Below are 17,873 nucleotides of genomic sequence, written 5' to 3' on the forward strand. Positions count from 1 at the left end.
GCTGCTCGACCATGTTTGGGCAACACAGGGTAGCTAAAGTTGGCCAAACGTGAACATGGTTACAGCAGAGAAAAGGATGTTTCCCAACAATGCAAGTGGCCTAAACTTTAATACTAATTAATGCAAAATGTTGGAGGGGGCTTGGATATGAAGTAAACTGAACACGTTTGCCTTTCTGACACGACGAGCCAGCACGTCTCAGTTTGATGCACACTCCGAGCATGGACGCTAAAAGGAAACAGCTACTAAGGTTTAAGAGAAAAATAAATAAATCAGAGCAACATGTTGAGGACCAAACGTGCTGCCTGGAACAGAACTGGTCTGACTCATTACCTGGAATCTCAGTTTTATTTCTACAGTATGTCGCTTCAACTTTTTCCACTGTTAGCCATCAAAATTGGTTCTACACCTGAAACGACGTTTTACACAAAATGCTGATCAGTTGGCCAATTCATGCAGATTTCAAATGAACACCAATAAAATGTTTACGTGAACGTGTATCCGGTGCACAATGTTGTAGTGGCTCCTGCTTCTCTATAGTGCATCTGACCAAAAAAATAACTTTTAAAAAATGGAAAACAATAAGAAAATTAAATTACAAAGCAGCAGCAATTACCCTTCAACTAAAAACACACCAAGTGGCAAAAATGCGTGAGATCCGTCCACTCTGAATCAGCTTCCTCTTTAAACATACATTCAAAAACCTTACAGCAAAATTGAAAACAAAATCCATCTTTGATTCGTAGTCTTTGAAAACTGCTGTACAATAAAATCGTGAACAGTTAAGAAAAGGCATAAATACGCTCTTACAAAGAAGTGTTTAAGAAGCTCCCAGTCGAGACCGAAGGCTCCGCTTAATGTTAAAACTAAATATCCTCAAAATAGCTTTCACTTCCTAAGAATTAATAAGTTAATCATTTCCGACCCTCAGTGCAAAAATATCAAAAAACAACTGAAAGGGGGTGGGGCTTTGAGTCACATGGACAGTTTGCGTGTGCAATGAGTAATCCCCACGGGATGAAGGTTTCTTCCAGGCACGAGTACTCGGGCTTTGTCCACGGAGCCCTTGGCAGGTCGGTCCTGTTCAGAGGATGCGGTGGCGAACACAGAAGCTTGATCACGCTGCTCACAAACAGCTCCCAGGGAAGAGGCTGCCGCCATGGAAACGAGGTCGCAGGAACTTCCTCCATCCTCCTCGTGTTCTTCAGTCAGCGTTGTCAGGGCCGTCTGAGATGTGGGACGGTGCGTACTTTAACCGGAACCCACCTGTGACACACAAACGCACAAACATCAGCTCGCAGTGGTTCATCACAGCACGACTACATGACACCAACAGTGTTCAGTGATGCCGAGCTGAAGAACAAACAGAGAAAAGGAAAACGTTACTATTTCACGGCCCGCGCTTCAGGTTTGTGTTATGACTGTGGTTCGACAAACCCACACACACTTATTTTGTGCACTACATTACTCTACCTGTGAGGAAGGACAACTGCAACTGTAAAACCCATCACAGCCCTGAAGTGTGAGCTGGTAATACTGAAGATTATACATTTGTACACAGTAGTGCGATTTATACCAATACAGCGTGAATGTGCAACACACTACAGCAAGCTGTGCGGGCAGTATCGCCTGCATCACCTGCCAAGACTGCAGACGCACTAATGCAGAAGAACACAGCAGCGCTAATGGCCAAACAGGAGGATGGAAGCGTGTCACAGAAAACAAAGTTCAATGCTTTCACTCCACAACAGCATCACTGCAGCGCACGAGCATGTCAAACACCGGCACCCTGGAGCTGTAACTCTGAATGGGTCCATGTTGATCCCTTTCATTTATTTTGATGGTCCTGTCGAGTAACGGTAAAAATACATTTGATCATTTTTAAATTCATGCGTTTCCTGAGTCATTAATTTTCCGTGGGAAGACACAACGGGGCGATATTCATAAGTGGGCAGAGAACGCGAGGTTTACCCACAGGAAGTGGAGGTTAGTCGACTACCAAAATAATCTTTAGTTGCAGCCCTAGGTGCCATCAGCCTGTCCTAACCAAACTGTTTCTGTGGAAACGTCAAGCAAAAGTGCAGATAAACAAAAACCCTACACTGCCTCGTTTGTGTTCAAAGTACCTTCAGAAAACTTGCTGAGTGTTGGGTGTCGCTGTTACCTTGTTGTGTGGAGTCAATGGAGGGCTGGTTGCATTCGTGAGCAAAGTGGCCGCTCACACCGCAGTTATAACAGGACACGTTCCCGTTCTTCTTATTGACGCCACCTCCCCCCAACAGAGAGGGAGGCAGCATCCCCAGGGGAGGGTACACATGCTGGTAGACATGGTGGCAGAACGAAGTGTTTGGAGCCATCGGCTGCTGGAGGCTGTAGCTGGCGGCTACCACTGCTGTAGCCTGCGTGGCCAGCATGTGCGATGGTACCTCTGCATGACTTTGGGTGTGAGTGTTAAGGTAAGGGGATGGATGTGCTGGAGCAGCACTGGGGAAGTAAGGGGGCATGGAGGTGGGTCCGTTGGCCTGGTGAGGAGGGTGAGCCTGGGTGAGGTAGCTGCTATTGCACAGGCTTGTGATCTGGAAGAGCGGTGGAGGAACACTGAACATCTGGTGCGCTGCTGCCATCTGGTGGCCAGGGAAGAATAAAGGCGTCTGACCCGAGGCGACGCTCACACTGCTGCTTCGGCTGCCGCAGTTATTGTGACAGCCACACGTCCCGCAGCCCATTGGCAGCTGCTGCGGTGCTGCTGGCTGCTGGAGAGTGAGAGGGCTACCAGGAGCGACCGGGGTGCTTCCAGTGGAAGCACTGCTGTTACTGTAGGATGTAGAGTCGCTGTGTGCCGTGCTGTGTGTAAGTGCTGGGCTAGAGCTCGGGGCAGGTCCAGGGGTGTGTGTGGGCACAGCTGGTGGAACAGCAGCTTGTACTTGTCCAGGGGCCACGGGTGCCCCCAGAGATGGCATTGGGACGGGGGGCAGGGCGTAGGGAGAAGGCAGGGCAGACGGTAAGCCTGGGCGCTTGCTTTGCGATGTCTCCACATGTGGTAGAGAAGAGGCCAGGCCCGGGCTGATGTTGGCTGGGTCTTGGCAGGTTAGTATTGGAGAAGACATGACGCTGACGGGTCTGATTGGACCCTGGTGTGAAACCTGCGGTGCAGCAGGTGAAGATCCACTCCCCGGCGCTCCGTCAGTGCCGCCCTGGCTGTGAGACAAAGCCGTTTTGAAGCCCTGGATCAAGGGCTGCATGGCAGAAGTTCCTGCAGGATGCAGTCCAGTAGGTGGAATCCCAAAGGTTTGGACAACATCCCTCTTCTCCGGGTCGTCCACAATTCCAGAGACGGCTGGAGGCAGTGTGGGCATCGGAATCATTAGCGGCCCTGGTGAGGGCTTTCCCTCTGGAACCATGCTCTGGCCAGGAAGTGAACCCAATGGGAGCCCAGCATCCGCAGCTCCGTTGGGGAGTATGTAGCTCACATTATGCATGAAGGAAATATGGGGGAAGTCTGCTCTCCCCTCCAGGCTGCTAAAGGAGGCCTCCGCCAGCACAGCAGAGTCAGTCTGGCCGGTGAAGAACATGTCAGAGCCTGGTCCTTTACAGAGCTCGTCACAGGGGCTATCTGTATCTGACAGAGGACAGCAATGTCATCGCTTATCTTTACAGTGGCTGTATTTAGAAAAAGGGCGTGTGTGATAGTTTTACCTTTGTTGTGTTCATCCTCACTTTCCAGGCTCTCTGGTCCTCTGTGCTGTGGGCTGGATGGGGAGCTGCAGCTTTCTGACGATGAACCGCCATCTGCAACAACAACGTGTGTCAAAGCCAACCAGCGCCCATCTACTGTGTATGCAACAGGAAACACAGCACGATTGTTAACGTGTCCTTTACGATACGACAAGATTACTGATGAGTTTATTAAACTGGTGACTGAGACTCTGCTTCAGCTGCAATTCATGAGGAACTCCAGCCTGTAAGAGACGGCGTTATTATTAGTCATTTACTGTCTACGAATACCGTACCATGCAAGCAGCCACTAGGGCCATGTCACATGATAATACAGAAAAATAACTAGGCAACATAAAGGTGTTACATCGCAGTATCATTGCTACAGCAATACCATGTGTTTACATTCCTGGTGCGCACAACAGCGAGACAAGCCTGCACATGCCAGAGAGGGACGGCCTCTGATACAGTGTTGCCAACTCATCAGTAAGGAAAACAGCTATTGGCTGTCCTAAAAGTCGCTAAATGAGGTCATCACCTAATTTGCATAACTGGTCATGCTTATGTTAAAAAAACCAAACCACCCTAAATGCATTTAGAATATATTTAGAACTACAAATGAAATTCTTTTAAAAATTATTGTTTTAATGTCACGATCCCACCTCCTTCATCCAGGCTTGGTACTGGCAAAAGTGACCTGAAACAGGCACTCTGGCAGAGTTACTGTGTGTGTTTACGTCGTTTTAAACCTTCTGATCCACAAAAAGTACTGACTGCGTTACAGTCAGTGCGGGAGCAGCGGCTTCGCTCCTGCGCGATTCATTTGCAGTTTGGGCGCGTAGGGGTCAGCATCTCCTGCTCCGACTGCAGCTGTGGGCGACTGCTACGTGAGAATGACCCGCCGCCTGTGAGCGCTTTGGCACGGGCGGCACGCTGCTTGTTGAGAGGAACAGCGATGCGATACGTGCTTTCACGTCAAAAAGTGGTCATAAGTCTGACTAATAACACCAACAAAAGTCGCTTTTTAGAAAAGAAATAAGGCCGCTAAGTTGGCAACACTGCTCTGATGGACTTGGAGCTGCTTCAAAAGCATTCAACAAAGCACCGTCCTGTTGAAGTACACTGCCTCCTGCTACAGACGCTTACCTTTCCTCGGGGCTGCCACCAAACACCCGTTGGACACAAAGGACTTGCACTTCACCTTCTCCCTGAAAACAGGAGCACACGGGAGACCAGAGCGTTCATGTTAACACAGATGCAGCACACTGTACACTAACGCACAGACTGACAGAGCCAGAGTCTAATGACTGCTCAAACGTGTCACACAGGGTAAACGTGGAGCCTCTTAGCTCGTGAAGCAGACCTACCCTTCTGTGGGCAGCACTCTGCTCTTGGTTTTGGTGGCTGGGTGGCTTCTCTTGTCTGTGTCCTGGTGCTGTAAGAAAGCGAGGAGTCATTAACATGCAGCTCACAGCTCCCCTGGAATGACTCGATTTGCCATTCATCACTTTCAGCTGTTCAGCTAGCAGCGTATTAGGGGATCCCTACCAATTTACACAAATACTACACAGAGCTGGAGCATGAGTCAAAACAACAACAACAAAGAAAGAAAAACGACCCTGTGTAACACCAGTTTACACTGAGAGAAGGATTCTGAGGAGTCAATCCCATCCAGGGCTCTGAAATAAACGGGTTATGAGTGAGATGAAGAATGTGCTTTGTCAGCAGACTGTCCTCCACCTCTCAGTGTTTGAGCGTGTTAGCGAGATAGCACAGAGCACTCCCCTTCACATGGCACGTCCAATCACAGACACAGGAGCAGCTGGGTTAATGCAATCATAGCGGCCTTCAAACCTCTGCAGCCCATAATGATTAACAGTGTTGGTGAAATGGTGCTCACTGTGCTCTGAGCTTTACTCACAGGACTGAACCGAGCTGCTTCTGACAGCGGCTGGTGCAGCGAGGAGCTTACCTGCTGCACAAACGGAGCAGATTGCAGCACAGCAAGCTACCATTTCTACAACACTCGTGCCAGTGTTAGCAATCATATGGCTGCTGTGTGTCTCAGTGGCACGCTGAAGTACTGCTGAGCACGAGTAAGAACTTCTTTAATCAAAACAGGTTTCTGTATACGCAAGACAAAGAGACTGGCAAATAACCCGACCTGCTCGGCTTCCTGGCTGCTTCGCGGTGCGCAGCTCTTCTTCCTCCTCTCTGCAGGCCCATTGAGCTCTGCGGCGTGTCCTCCCCTGCGAGGGTCCACCTGGGAGCCTTTGGCACCCGACAGACCGCTGAGAGGAACACGTGCTTTTGGTTAATACGTTTACGTGCAGCTTTTTTCTGCTTCACTAACAGTTTTTTCAATTCTGGAGACAAAAACAGCGGTGAAGCAGAGATCATACTCACAGCTGGCATGGACTCTTGGACCCGTGCTTCTTCTTGTGTCCCTGTAGATACGACTCTAGATTTCACAGGGTTTAAACAAGAAAAAGTCAATGATGGAGGCGCTCATCCAACTCATTGTTCATTACAATTCACACATTATTACCCATCAAATGACAAATGTGAGCACAACTAGGGTGAAGCACAGTGCACAGGTTTGATTACATTCTGACAAAGGAGAAGCGATTCATGTGTACTGTTAGCAGTGGCTGTAGGACCAAAGACTCAAATTTCATTTAATACATCATTTTTTTACAGCTGGAAAGAGATAGCCCATCTCTGTGTCTGTAAGGTAAATGGCTTTAAAACTAAAAGTCGTCCAGGATTAACAAGCTTTATATAAAGTATGAGCAGGACGAGGCACATGATGGGGCAAATATAGCTGTGAAATATGAGGATTGGAAACAGACTCAGCTTTTCCGACTGACCTCCAAAAATAAACACTAGTAAGACTCGAGCAGCAGGCCTGGTTAGCTGGCCATGCCTTTGTTTTGTCAGTGCCCACAATCACTTCTCAATCAGCGATTTACACACTTCCATGCACTCCTCCCCTCATCATGCTGCACTGCCACCAGTATCACAGAAAAACAACCCGCTCCCCCCAAAAAAAGAAAAACCAGAAAAAAGCGCGGACCTGAAAGCTGCTTCTTCTCACCTTCCTCCTGACTGGAGGCATCGGAGCAGTCTCCCTGGTAGGCTGTGCCCAGCTGACAGTTGCCTGTTCAAAAAACCCCCAAAAACACAGAAAAGGTGAAAACTAAAGCACAAGTGATGAAAACCACTTTGTTCCATATGTCTGATCACTCAAGACCAAAAACTGCACATCTGTAGCATTTTATTACTTTCATTACATAAATGGAGAAAACGAACTAAACAGGAAGCCAGAGAGGTTCAAAATGTAAAATCAATAAATACAACATTACACAAAACAGTTCTTGTTGCTTTCTCCGGCTATTGTAAGGCTCCATACGTGAACCTGAACTGTGACTGCGCTCCCTCACAAAGGACCAGAGGACATTATGCTGGTGGACATGCGTGTTTCAGTGAGAGGAGGTGAGACCACCGACTCTTCTGCAGGATGATGCTGCAGCTTTCATTAACAGCTGACCTTTCAGACAATTGCATGATCTAACATGAATATGAGCATCTTGGCCTTATACTCACATCTGCTACAAGTAGGTTTAGCAGCGTAACTGGAATCACAGTTGAAGAAGCTGCAGACCTTCCTGGCCTGCCTGAACAGCGGAGGTGCAGACAGGAACCTCTCTCTACAGGTGAGAGCAGAGAGACGGCATGAGTGAAACTGTTCATGAACAAACAAAAACCCTAAACTTAGACTTCAGAATGACACCATTACTCTGAACACAAACTCCTCCTCTGAGAACGTGTTTGGCACGATTATTCATAGAAATAGTCACTAGGACATAAAAACTGCACGCACAGGGTGGAGCTGACAATATTTCCGTTACATTACACGATCATAAAGGCTTGAAGAATTCACAAAAATATCCATGGACTTTCTTCTGCTTATCAATTTCAGATTTGCGGGAGTGCATGGAGAGGCTGGGTACAGTCTGTACCAGGGTTAACACAGTCACACTAATCACTGGGTGCCCCCGTTCTCGTAATGACTGTACCAACCCCCCAGTCCATAAACATTGAACCTGTCGTGCACTGTGCAAGTTTTAATGGCCCATAACTGCAGCCAACAGTGAAGCAAAAAGCTTTGCTCCAGCACTAGTTAAGCCTCGCCTTATACAAGATGAGACACAAGACAAAAGTCTGACAGTGGGCCGGACTTTGGATGCAAACAAAAACAGTCCAAGCAGATAGGTTTCAGTTTCCCCACTCGCTCCACAGTCTCACTTCACACTAAATGAAACTGGTGGAGAGGCCACACCCACTGTGTGGGTGTGTTTTATCAGAAATGAAAGGGAAAACAACAACAAAAACCTCTCTGGGTTGACTATCCCTTCAACCAAGAATGAAAACCAGCCCTGACATGTATTACAGGGACCCTTACAAAGCTTTGCAGATAATGGTCAGACCCATTTGACAGAATATCATGTTCAGCTGTGCTTTCTAGGTCAAGGGCCCCCGCTCCTTTCCCCACCCTCCAGTACTGGCATGATGGGGGTGACGGGGGTCCAAACACAGCCCCAAGTCATGTTTTACAGTTTGTCCTGCTGGTTTGTAGCAGCAGCAACAATAACTGACACACAGCACACTGACGGAAACGAAGGTACTTAAAATTCCCACGGAGCTGCTTGTTCACAGCTATTTTAAGCTCAAGCTTTCAAAATAATACAGCGATGCTTAGCTAATTGTTTTGGTTTACATTTTAAACTGGCTGTATTGATATATAAAGAAAAGACAGACGATGCTGTTCGATTTGCAAAATCGTGTCAAACAGGAGGATTACAGTCTGACACTAACATGCCCTTTGTTTCTCAGTCTGCCCTCCTCATCACATTGTGACTACATCTTAATCTCTGGTGACATTTTCCCTCCACACATGCACACACACACCTGAGATAAATAACCGCAGGACACTGAGAATCTCATCCAGCGTTCCTTCACTGACCTGGGGTCATTCCATTCAAGTCTACTGAGCGCCTCAAAATGCCACAAAGCTTCTTGCTTGTTTTCGAAGTAAACTGCGGCACAGTGAGGAGTAGGAATGCATGTCAGATTTTTTACACACAGGAAATGATGCTGAACAACGTCTTTGGGTAAAGCAAGACAGATGGTGACCTCTTATCCTTGGAGAACTCAGAATAACAGAACAAAATGACCACAGTCGCGACTGCGGCAAGTCCTCGGTCAAAGCTGCAGTCCACAGTGTTTCCACGTGATCAGATATGAGAATGTCAGAAAACGCCAAACAAGATGGAGCCGAAACATTTGAACACAAGCTAGCCACAAAAATGCTCAACAAAAATAGATATTCCTCATCAGAAACTGGCTCATCTAGCCAGAGGTCAAAAGGAGAATTTGTCCCGCAGCTTTTTAAGATTTCAGGTGAACAAGTGGGCTAGATGTAAATTACCTGAGGTTCTTCTCCACCTCCCTGCTCTCATACTGGCCCCCCTGGTTCAAAAGACTCAAGATGCTCTTCTCAAAGGACTCCGTACACTGATCCTTCGGAAGCTGCAGAGAAAAAGAGGGAAGGTGAACAACAGGAGGGATGCACTGAAGCATTGCCTGCACATACAAGTTTTCATTATGTGTCTTCAAGACCTCGACTTCCTTTTTGTGCTAAATAACCAGCTTTGGGTTCAATGGCGTGGACTGAAGCTGTATTACCATAATGTATATACGATGGTACATCCCGATCACCTGTGCACAGATTAGTTTCGTACAGGACGACGAATAAACTTTAGTGAAACCTCCCACTGTGAAAATGCTTCTTTTTTAAAAACTGGCCAAACATTTGAAATTGGCATCTGGACTCATACAGCTGTTACTGATGGAGGTAAGACCAATCACAAAGTGGTTCGATTGCCAATGACAACTACTCCACAGTATCCTCAGCAAGGTTCCCCGGATACAACCGTCAGAGCTGGTGTGCAGATGTTACACAAGAAAAACATTTGTGTAAATGCTTGAAGTACAAACTGCTGAGAGTGCTCAGTGTAGAAATAATCAGTAATTACCAGTGTATCAGTCCTATTTACTAATGACACTGCTGTCACTTTGTTCTGCTGATGTGTCTGCTGAAGTTCTGACAGTGAGCCATTTAACTGTGCTGATTAAATGTTACCTACAGCTTCGTCCATTTGCCACAACGTCTTTGCATCGTTTACAACAAAACAGACCTAGTTGCACATGTGACAGAGACACACTCAGACTGAAACCTCTGTACAATCAGAAAACCGTCTTAATTATATATCTTTAAAACAAATAACAGTTCAACAAATAAAGGAATATAACAACACTCAAAGTCCTTTACATATACTTCTGCAGCTCTTCTGCTTTAATATTACTGCTGTGATTACCTTCAGGAGGAAGTTCTCCAGCTCAAAATGGGTTTTGGTCACTTTGCTGAAAGAGGAGTCGGACCACTTCACCTGAAACAGCAGCAGGACACTCCATCACTGCAAAGCCACAAGTGCCAAAAACACCACACAGAAGGACTGCACTAGAAGTTTACCGCACAGTAACGGCGTGAAGACACCCAAGCAGGGCAACGATACTGAATAAAAAGCAACCTGTGAGCATAAGTGGAAAAAACAAACAAACCATTCAAGTAATACAAGAAAAAACAAAACTTGTGTTAAAAGGAAGATTGGCTTACTCTCCTGCTAAGAAATCGAGGTGTGACATCTTTTCTAATCTCAGGAGTTGCTCATGTCAAAAAGATAGAATAGAATTCAAAGTTAAAGTTCTGTTTATGAGTGAGTGCACTACAAAGATACGTCAGAGTGTCTGTGTCTTATGCATCAGCAGCTCCTTCCAGTCCAAACAGAGCTGCTGGCTTTACTGTCAAAGCTTAGAAAAGCCAACAGGACAGTTGGGCTCTTCTCCAATTGTTTAATGATTTCTCTGCACACAAGCAACAATCAGGTTACTTTGTTCTATAAAGATCTAAACAGACTTCTCAAGGGATAAAGTCACCAGCTGTGACACTGACACGCACCACTGAAAACGGGATTTTTCTGAGCACAACGGCCAAGTAGGTCAAACAAAGTAAAGAAAATACAGGAAACTATCTGGGCGTTATAATAGGCACATAACTGTGTGTGTGACAATAGGGGCACGTGTAAAAGCTGCATTTTTCTTGCATGATCAAGTTCACAGCTGCAGGTGTTGGTGGCAGAGCAGAAAGCAAGTTTCTGTACGTGGTACTGAGCAGGTATACGAACAAAAAAGGAACAGACAAAGTTTCTACAAGAAGGAGGAGCCTTAACTTTCTGTCACTATCACATGTGGTGAATATAAGGGCAAACAAACTTGTTCAGACCCGCCTGAGAAGCAGCAAGTTAGCAAAACAACCAGTGACCCTTTGCCTGTATACACGTGTATTTGGAAAAGCCAACGACAGGAAAAAGACAATTTATTGCAATGACAGACTTCTTATTTTGAACTGTCAATCATGCAAAGCTACTCAAAGGTTAACAGTAAAAATTCAGATTTGTAACTTAACATCACAGCTCATCTTTGACTTGACCTGATCTGAAGCAGTGCCCGAGAGTGCGTGTGCGGTTACCTACCTCAAAATTGTATTCCTTGTCCGTTCTCTTCCGACAGATGCCCCTAAGCACAATTCCCTCGATATGCACAGCTGCACAAACACAGAGGACACACTAATGATATCGTTTTTCCATAAAAACAGCAACATAGCTAATACCGTCTTCAGACACAGTAGTACAGGTCTACTGAAAGCCTGTTGAATTATTTAAGCCCATACAATATCAGGGTCACTTCAGCACCTGCCATGAATAAATCAGCAAGTAGAGAAAAATGTGCATTGGCTTCTCTGCGGCTGTACAAAGTGCCAACATAACAAAAACCATTAGTGCCTTAGAAATGATTACAGCAAAGAAAAAGAGCTACTCGTGAAACTGACTCAGGGCACATATCAAAGCTGCCACGATCTCAGTTGCACCTGCAGCACATAATTGCCATCGTGTTCAGTATGTGCACCCTTTCTATTCACCTTCTCTCTGTGTTGCCCTGCGGCTGGACCGTCGGTTCTGGCAAGGTGGATGGGAGGCTGGACACTCTCCTAGCCCAAGCCCTTGAGAGGCCAGGTAATCTCCCTTCTGGCCCATCAGCTCCTGGAAAACAAACACTCAAAGTTGGAAACATAATAATTCACTGCACGCTGAGCTCTACTTAGAAAGTACTGCATTTCACAAGTGTCACAGTTACCTATGACATTTCAATTTAAACAACTGTGGGTGCAAATTACTAAGGCAAAGTTCGATCAACACCACCAGTGGTTTGTTTTACTTTTCCCACAATACACAGCTGGAGATCAATGAAGGGAATTGGAATACTATCCCAGGATCTCTGATGGACCGATCCCATATTACGTATCAGTATGTAATTCGATACTGACGTAAATTACTGGATCGGATATCGGAGAGAAATAAAAAATGTAATCCGATCCATTAAATATCAAAAAAGCACCTCACAAAACTTGCGACACGGCGTAACTCGGCTCATAACCGTAGCAGGTCGGAGCAGTGTGCTCAGTGATAGAGCGGCTGTGTGTATTTGTAGCCTCACTACCAAACCAGCATTTCATCTCTGAAGTGATCCCAGAGAGAAGTAAAGCAAGTGTGTAAGTTCATCTCTGAATGTTTGTAAAGCTTAACAAGCGATATATGGAGCGACTGCCTCTCTCTCTCTCTCTCTGCTGCTGCTACTTCAATCGTGAAACTGATCAATGATCAGCTGATCGGCTTTTCTGTCGCGAGTCCGTCTCTCTTCTTTGTTTTTGGCCCACTTTGCACCAGAAAGAGGAAACCAGCGGCTGAACAACAGCAGCACGTTTAAGCTTGATCAGCTGTTGTTAGAATTTATTTATTATTACTTTCTACACCAGGATCTTTTTCTACAGCTGACGGCTGTAACTGTGCAGGGGCGGATCTAGCAAAGTGTAGCCAGGGGGGCCGATAGGGCATGAACAGGGAAAAGGGGGCACAAAGACATACTTTTCTTTCTTATTCTCATTTAAAATGTCGAGCTTTTAATAAATAATTATCTGAATCTGACACCCAAAGTTTTAATCTGATGTTAAATATATAGAAGTCCATTACTGTATATAGTAACTGTTAAGTCTAATATACTAGTAAGCTATAGTACTTTTTCCTTTGGGAAGATACCATCTGTGCAGTCTGCAGTTCTGTTGAAGAAAGATGTTGAATCTATTTTATTATTGTAGAAAAATTATTTATTTCTGTGCATTTTTTCTTTTTCCCACACTGCATCATATTAAAGTTGATTACATCGATTAAGCATCATGAGGTGGAGGGTGGGGGGGAGCTGCTTACTCTTTAAAATACCAGAATAGGGAGGATGGTGCAGGTTTAAGTTTATTAGATTGATCAGTTTTGCTGAACTATGAAATATTTTGGGTGCAGTGTGTTTTTTTACATACAGATATAACAGAATAGCCTTACTGGGTTTTTTTTTTTAACGTCAGTATGAACTTATACAAAAAGCAGCAAGATATTAAAAAAATCTGTTTTATTGATTAAAAAATTCACTATATTGGATTCATATCGGTATCGGCAGATATCCAAATTTATGGTATCGGACATAAAAAAGTGGCATCGTGCCATCTCTAATCTCTGAGTACATTTTTCAGCTTTTTCTACGGAGTGTAAGACTAATTGCAGTGACTTTATAATTCACTTCTGACACAAAATGAAATCAACGGCCCAAAGCAAATATTAGTCTGTGATAAATTACAAGCCAACAGGAAACATGAACCCACAGAAATGCTGAGCAAAGAAAGGGAAAAGAGCACATATGCATACATAATACAAATAGTACAGAACAGAGCCAAGCTACAGCATCCGTCTGTGGGTACAAGAAGGCCAAGCAAAGCACAACATTGTGTCAGTCACAAGGGATGAAACAGATTATGTATGCATAACAAAACCCCAGAACCCTCCATTTGTTTCAAACCCTTCACTTTCTCTATGTGTTTGCCCACATTTGACAGTGGCACAGTCCAGAGACTATTCTTTAAAAAGGGCACGAGTGATTTTATTAAGAGCAGTGCATCTTCATCAGGCAGGGTTCTGGCTCACAATGACTTCATCCCGGGACTCGTGGAGCAGAAAGCCTTTGAGTCAGAGATACAGACACGTATGCTGCTACTAGCATAATGTGACTGGGCTGGAAACTAAGTCTCATGACCAAACAACTCACACTTTGTTCTATTAAGTATCTTACATGGGGAATAGCGACTGCTATTTCCTGCTACATATCCCCCACATGTTAGGCAGCAACATGCAAACTCAGATCCCTTAGAGTGGCTGAGACTCTAAAACGAGTGAGGGGTTTCTCATGAGGCAGAGGGAAGGTCTCACCCTTGAGTGGCTACAGAAGAGCTTTGCATTCCTCACATGACTTCAGGATAGTTAACTGAGGTTTTGTTCATTCCTAAAATAAAGCTGAAACAATAGTTTAATAGATAAAACTATTAAACCGTTTTGTCAATACAGCCGATGTTATTATGCCCTCCTGTACGCTTCAACAGAGCCTGTGGTTTGAACTTTATCCACTTATAACACAAACCTGTGGAACCAGGTTTAATGACTGAAATCAACAGTTTGTACCTAATTGGAATCAAATGAACTAACAACTGCTGTTTGAAGACAAGAGGGACCACCATGTTTACACAGAGCTACAGGACGCTCACATCAAGAAACAGCTAAATACTACAGAAATGATATTAATATTTCAGTTTCAGTCATTGGGGAGCAAAGTGAAGCCTGTTAAACAAAGCAGGCTTACTGAGTTGCTTGGATCCTCTTATAGAACAGAGAAATCACTGAAGTCTTAAACACAGACTGGTGAGGAAAGGTAAGAAAATTCAGAGTGGATGTCACAGTAAACCTGCTTATAAAAAAATAATATTCAGGTAGACAAAATGTCCTGGCTTTGTATGCAACTTTGTGATGCATTTCTATGGTATATCTTTGAATTATATTAACAAATCTGGAAGCAGATTAGACGAAACAAAAAGCAGCCAGTTTAAAGGATTCAGTCATAAATGGTGTCGATAACAGCCCAAGGAGGTATGCTAAAAAAGCTATACATTGATAACTCAATATACTTATTAATGTCACGAAGGAATCACTTAACTTGGCTGGGTTATAATGACACCTTATCCACTTTATAGGAGGTTGTGTTCAGGGGTGAGATTTAAAAATCCAATGAAGAGAAAAAACAACATTTTTTGCAATTTTTGTTGCCAATAGATGGAGGAAAAACAGATCAAAGGAGCAGGGGTCACACTGCATCTCTGCTGCTCCCACTGATATGTCAGTGTCTGATATTGTATACAGTGTCATCAGGTCCCCCAGCAATAATGTGTCAAAAATGTCGTGCTGCTTGCAGGTACATTAACATTACATTGGCAGTGCCAGCAGTGGGAACCTTCTTTCCTTTAGGATTAACATCCACACTGCTCCATGTGCAATGCTTTGGACAAGTGGTTTTACGTGACCTTCCACAGGCATTAGCAGAGAACTACTGAGCAGATAGACCCTCAAATCAGACATGGGGTTTTAGCTTTGTTGAGCACTCCAAGCCCTTTTCACCAGAAAAAGTAACCAAAGATGAAAGCTGAAAAATTTAAAAATGATTTTAAAAAAATACTTCAATGCAGTTTAAGCCTGACATGAGATTTGAACCACACTTCCCCAAGTGAAAGCTTTCTGCATCTTTCTTTTAACGTGCAATTCTTACAGTTAACACTACTCATCTTATCTGGCTGATAAGATTATGAGATACACTTGCAGGGAGTCCATTTCCAACTCGTGCTTTATTTTGTTTGCATATATATTCTAAAGCGTTTTAAAATAAGACACCAAAACATGTTACCAATCCCACCTTTCATAGAAAATCAAGACCACACCAGCTAAAAGGAGTTTTTTGATGGATGGATATTCAGCTGTGTGGCTGGGTGATTGTTGGGAGATCGGCTCTTTATCAAACACCTGCTACAGCACAGAGGCGCTTGGAAAGCGCTCTGTTTGAGAATTAGTGCTGTCAGAGGAGCGCTTGGCATTGCATCTGAATATAGCTTTAATAAGGGCACCACTTACCCTCCAATAAGCTTGTTATCGACTTACACTGTAAATGGCGGTTAGACAGATGATGGTAACCCATACAGTTAAACAGCAGGCTACAAAACAGCTCCGAGCGTGCGACAGCGTGTAACAGCTGCCCAAACTGTAGCTAGCAGCAGGGTAACCGGCTGGCTTTCATGTTAGTAATAGCATAGTATAATGGCAGCTAATGCTAGCAGAATAATGTTTGCTCTGAGCCTACTCTACCAGTATGTGACATCATTTTCATGTTACGTAGTTTGAAATACATGTATCTAACGTTTTTCCCCACTTTAACCAATTCTGCTGAAGAACACATTTTAAAGTTGGGCGAGTTTAACAAGCTAGCTTAGGATTTAGATGGGCTAAAGTTGGTTTGTTGCTCATTACCGTTGCTTGGACGTTTGATCTACGCTGGCGTTGACGCTTTCCCTCCTCCATAGCAAGCTCTATTTTGTCGAGCAGTTCCCGAACAACTTGGCGTTGGTGGAAGTGGAAGGCTGGGTGCAGGGACGCCATAGTAAAAAGCAGCGCAATCTGCTCCAGAGGTCCTCCGGCTGTGTCGTTTGCAGAGAAGCCGCAGTCTTCTTCTGAATCTCCGTACATACTGTCGGCCTGACACGGCGAGTGAACGTGAGAGTCCCTAAATGGAGGGAGGGGGCAGTCGTAATTTCTGCAGAACAAGGCCGGGTTGACATGGCTGAGTATCCGAAAGAGTATTCCAGCACATTCCCTGCTGTCAGACCCGAGGAGGGACAGGCAGACTAGGAGTTTAGACCTGATCACTGGGTCAACCACGTCCGTTAACACTCCCAAATCGCTCGGACTATTTGCTCGAAACTCAAAGTCCCGTAAAACATGGTAATCTTTTCTAGCGAGATCCTCCAAGTAAGATCCTAAAAAACGGAGCTCCAGGGGTTGGCACATATGCAACAGCCCGCACATGAACTCGATACGCTTAGCAGGGTTTAGGTGCAGGCCGAACCACTCAAAGACGCTCTCCTTGTCCAGTTGTGCTGGATGCACCGGAGGTCTGGGCGAGTCCCCCAGCTTGTCATACGCCACGGAGGGAGATGCCGCCCCGAGAACATGTTGGTGCTTCGGCCGATCCAATGAATCGTTCTTAGCCGTTTGGTTACCTCCTTCCTCGCCCGTTTTCGTCGGTAGCTTCATTTTCAGCATTATCAGTGCTACGAGAGAGCCTTCAAAGTGTAGACGACGGACCAATATACATTACTGACAACCTCACACTGCCTCGTAATACTGAGCGAGAACCGAATATCCGTCGTTTTACCGTGTTATTACTGTTAGCTAAGCATCTGACGCGGCGCCACTACAGAAGCCCTTTTCACGAAGTTACAGTCTTCTTCTACTCTGCATTAACGGCAGTGTGGCAACTACTGTTAGCTCATTGCTGCCACCGCGCGACTGGTGTTGGAGTTACAGTGGCACAATGAAATACTGTACTTGAAAAACGTAAAATCAAATTACAGGCCTGTAATTTTACTGTAATAGGCATACTCTAATGCAAAACAGCGTATTCTGCTACTTAATTTGTTCAGTGAGATTTAGTGTAGTGCATGAAACACTAAACTAAATCGAGGGCCAGAAAAAGATGCTTCGTGGGCACAGCCGACATACCCATCACCCATTTTTAAAGTGATCTTCAGCAATAGTTCTCCACTATAGGTCACTGCATGGGCTCAGGAAAACTTCCAGAAATCACTGTCTGTGAACAGTTTGCTGTGCCATCCTCAAATCCATGGTTAAAGCTTTATGATGCACAAAAGAAGCCACACATATGAACATGAAACGCCACTATCTTCTCTGGGTCAAACAAGAACTGAAGCAAAGAGAGAAACTGCTCTGTGGTGAAACGAACCTACATTAGAAATTCTTTTTGTAAAACATGGAGGCTGATGA

At 44.9% G+C, this 17,873-nt stretch overlaps 1 protein-coding gene across 3 annotated transcripts; it reads right to left on the reverse strand.

Annotated features, from left to right (window-relative positions):
* Window positions 1–334: 334 nt before the first annotated feature.
* zcchc2 (zinc finger, CCHC domain containing 2) lies at window positions 335–17,324 on the reverse strand. 3 transcript variants are annotated; one of them, XM_014409279.4, is made up of 14 exons: window positions 16,341–17,324; window positions 11,816–11,936; window positions 11,370–11,440; window positions 10,155–10,226; window positions 9,206–9,306; window positions 7,321–7,424; window positions 6,812–6,874; window positions 6,121–6,175; window positions 5,879–6,005; window positions 5,082–5,149; window positions 4,861–4,922; window positions 3,697–3,789; window positions 2,165–3,619; window positions 335–1,266 (listed from the first exon to the last, which is right to left on the reverse strand). In XM_014409279.4, the coding sequence occupies exons 1-14, from the start codon at window positions 17,130–17,132 to the stop codon at window positions 1,205–1,207; spliced, it is 3,246 nt and encodes a 1,081-aa protein (XP_014264765.3). In that variant the 5' UTR covers window positions 17,133–17,324; the 3' UTR covers window positions 335–1,204. The 3 variants fall into 3 exon arrangements, with proteins under 3 accessions (XP_014264765.3, XP_014264764.3, XP_014264763.3); XM_014409278.4 differs by having other exon boundaries at window positions 2,165–3,613; window positions 6,791–6,874; XM_014409277.4 differs by having other exon boundaries at window positions 6,791–6,874.
* Between the last annotated feature and the right edge of the window lie 549 nt (window positions 17,325–17,873).

The sequence above is a fragment of the Maylandia zebra genome, linkage group LG9, assembly GCF_041146795.1.
Source record: "Maylandia zebra isolate NMK-2024a linkage group LG9, Mzebra_GT3a, whole genome shotgun sequence".
NCBI lineage: Eukaryota > Metazoa > Chordata > Actinopteri > Cichliformes > Cichlidae > Maylandia > Maylandia zebra.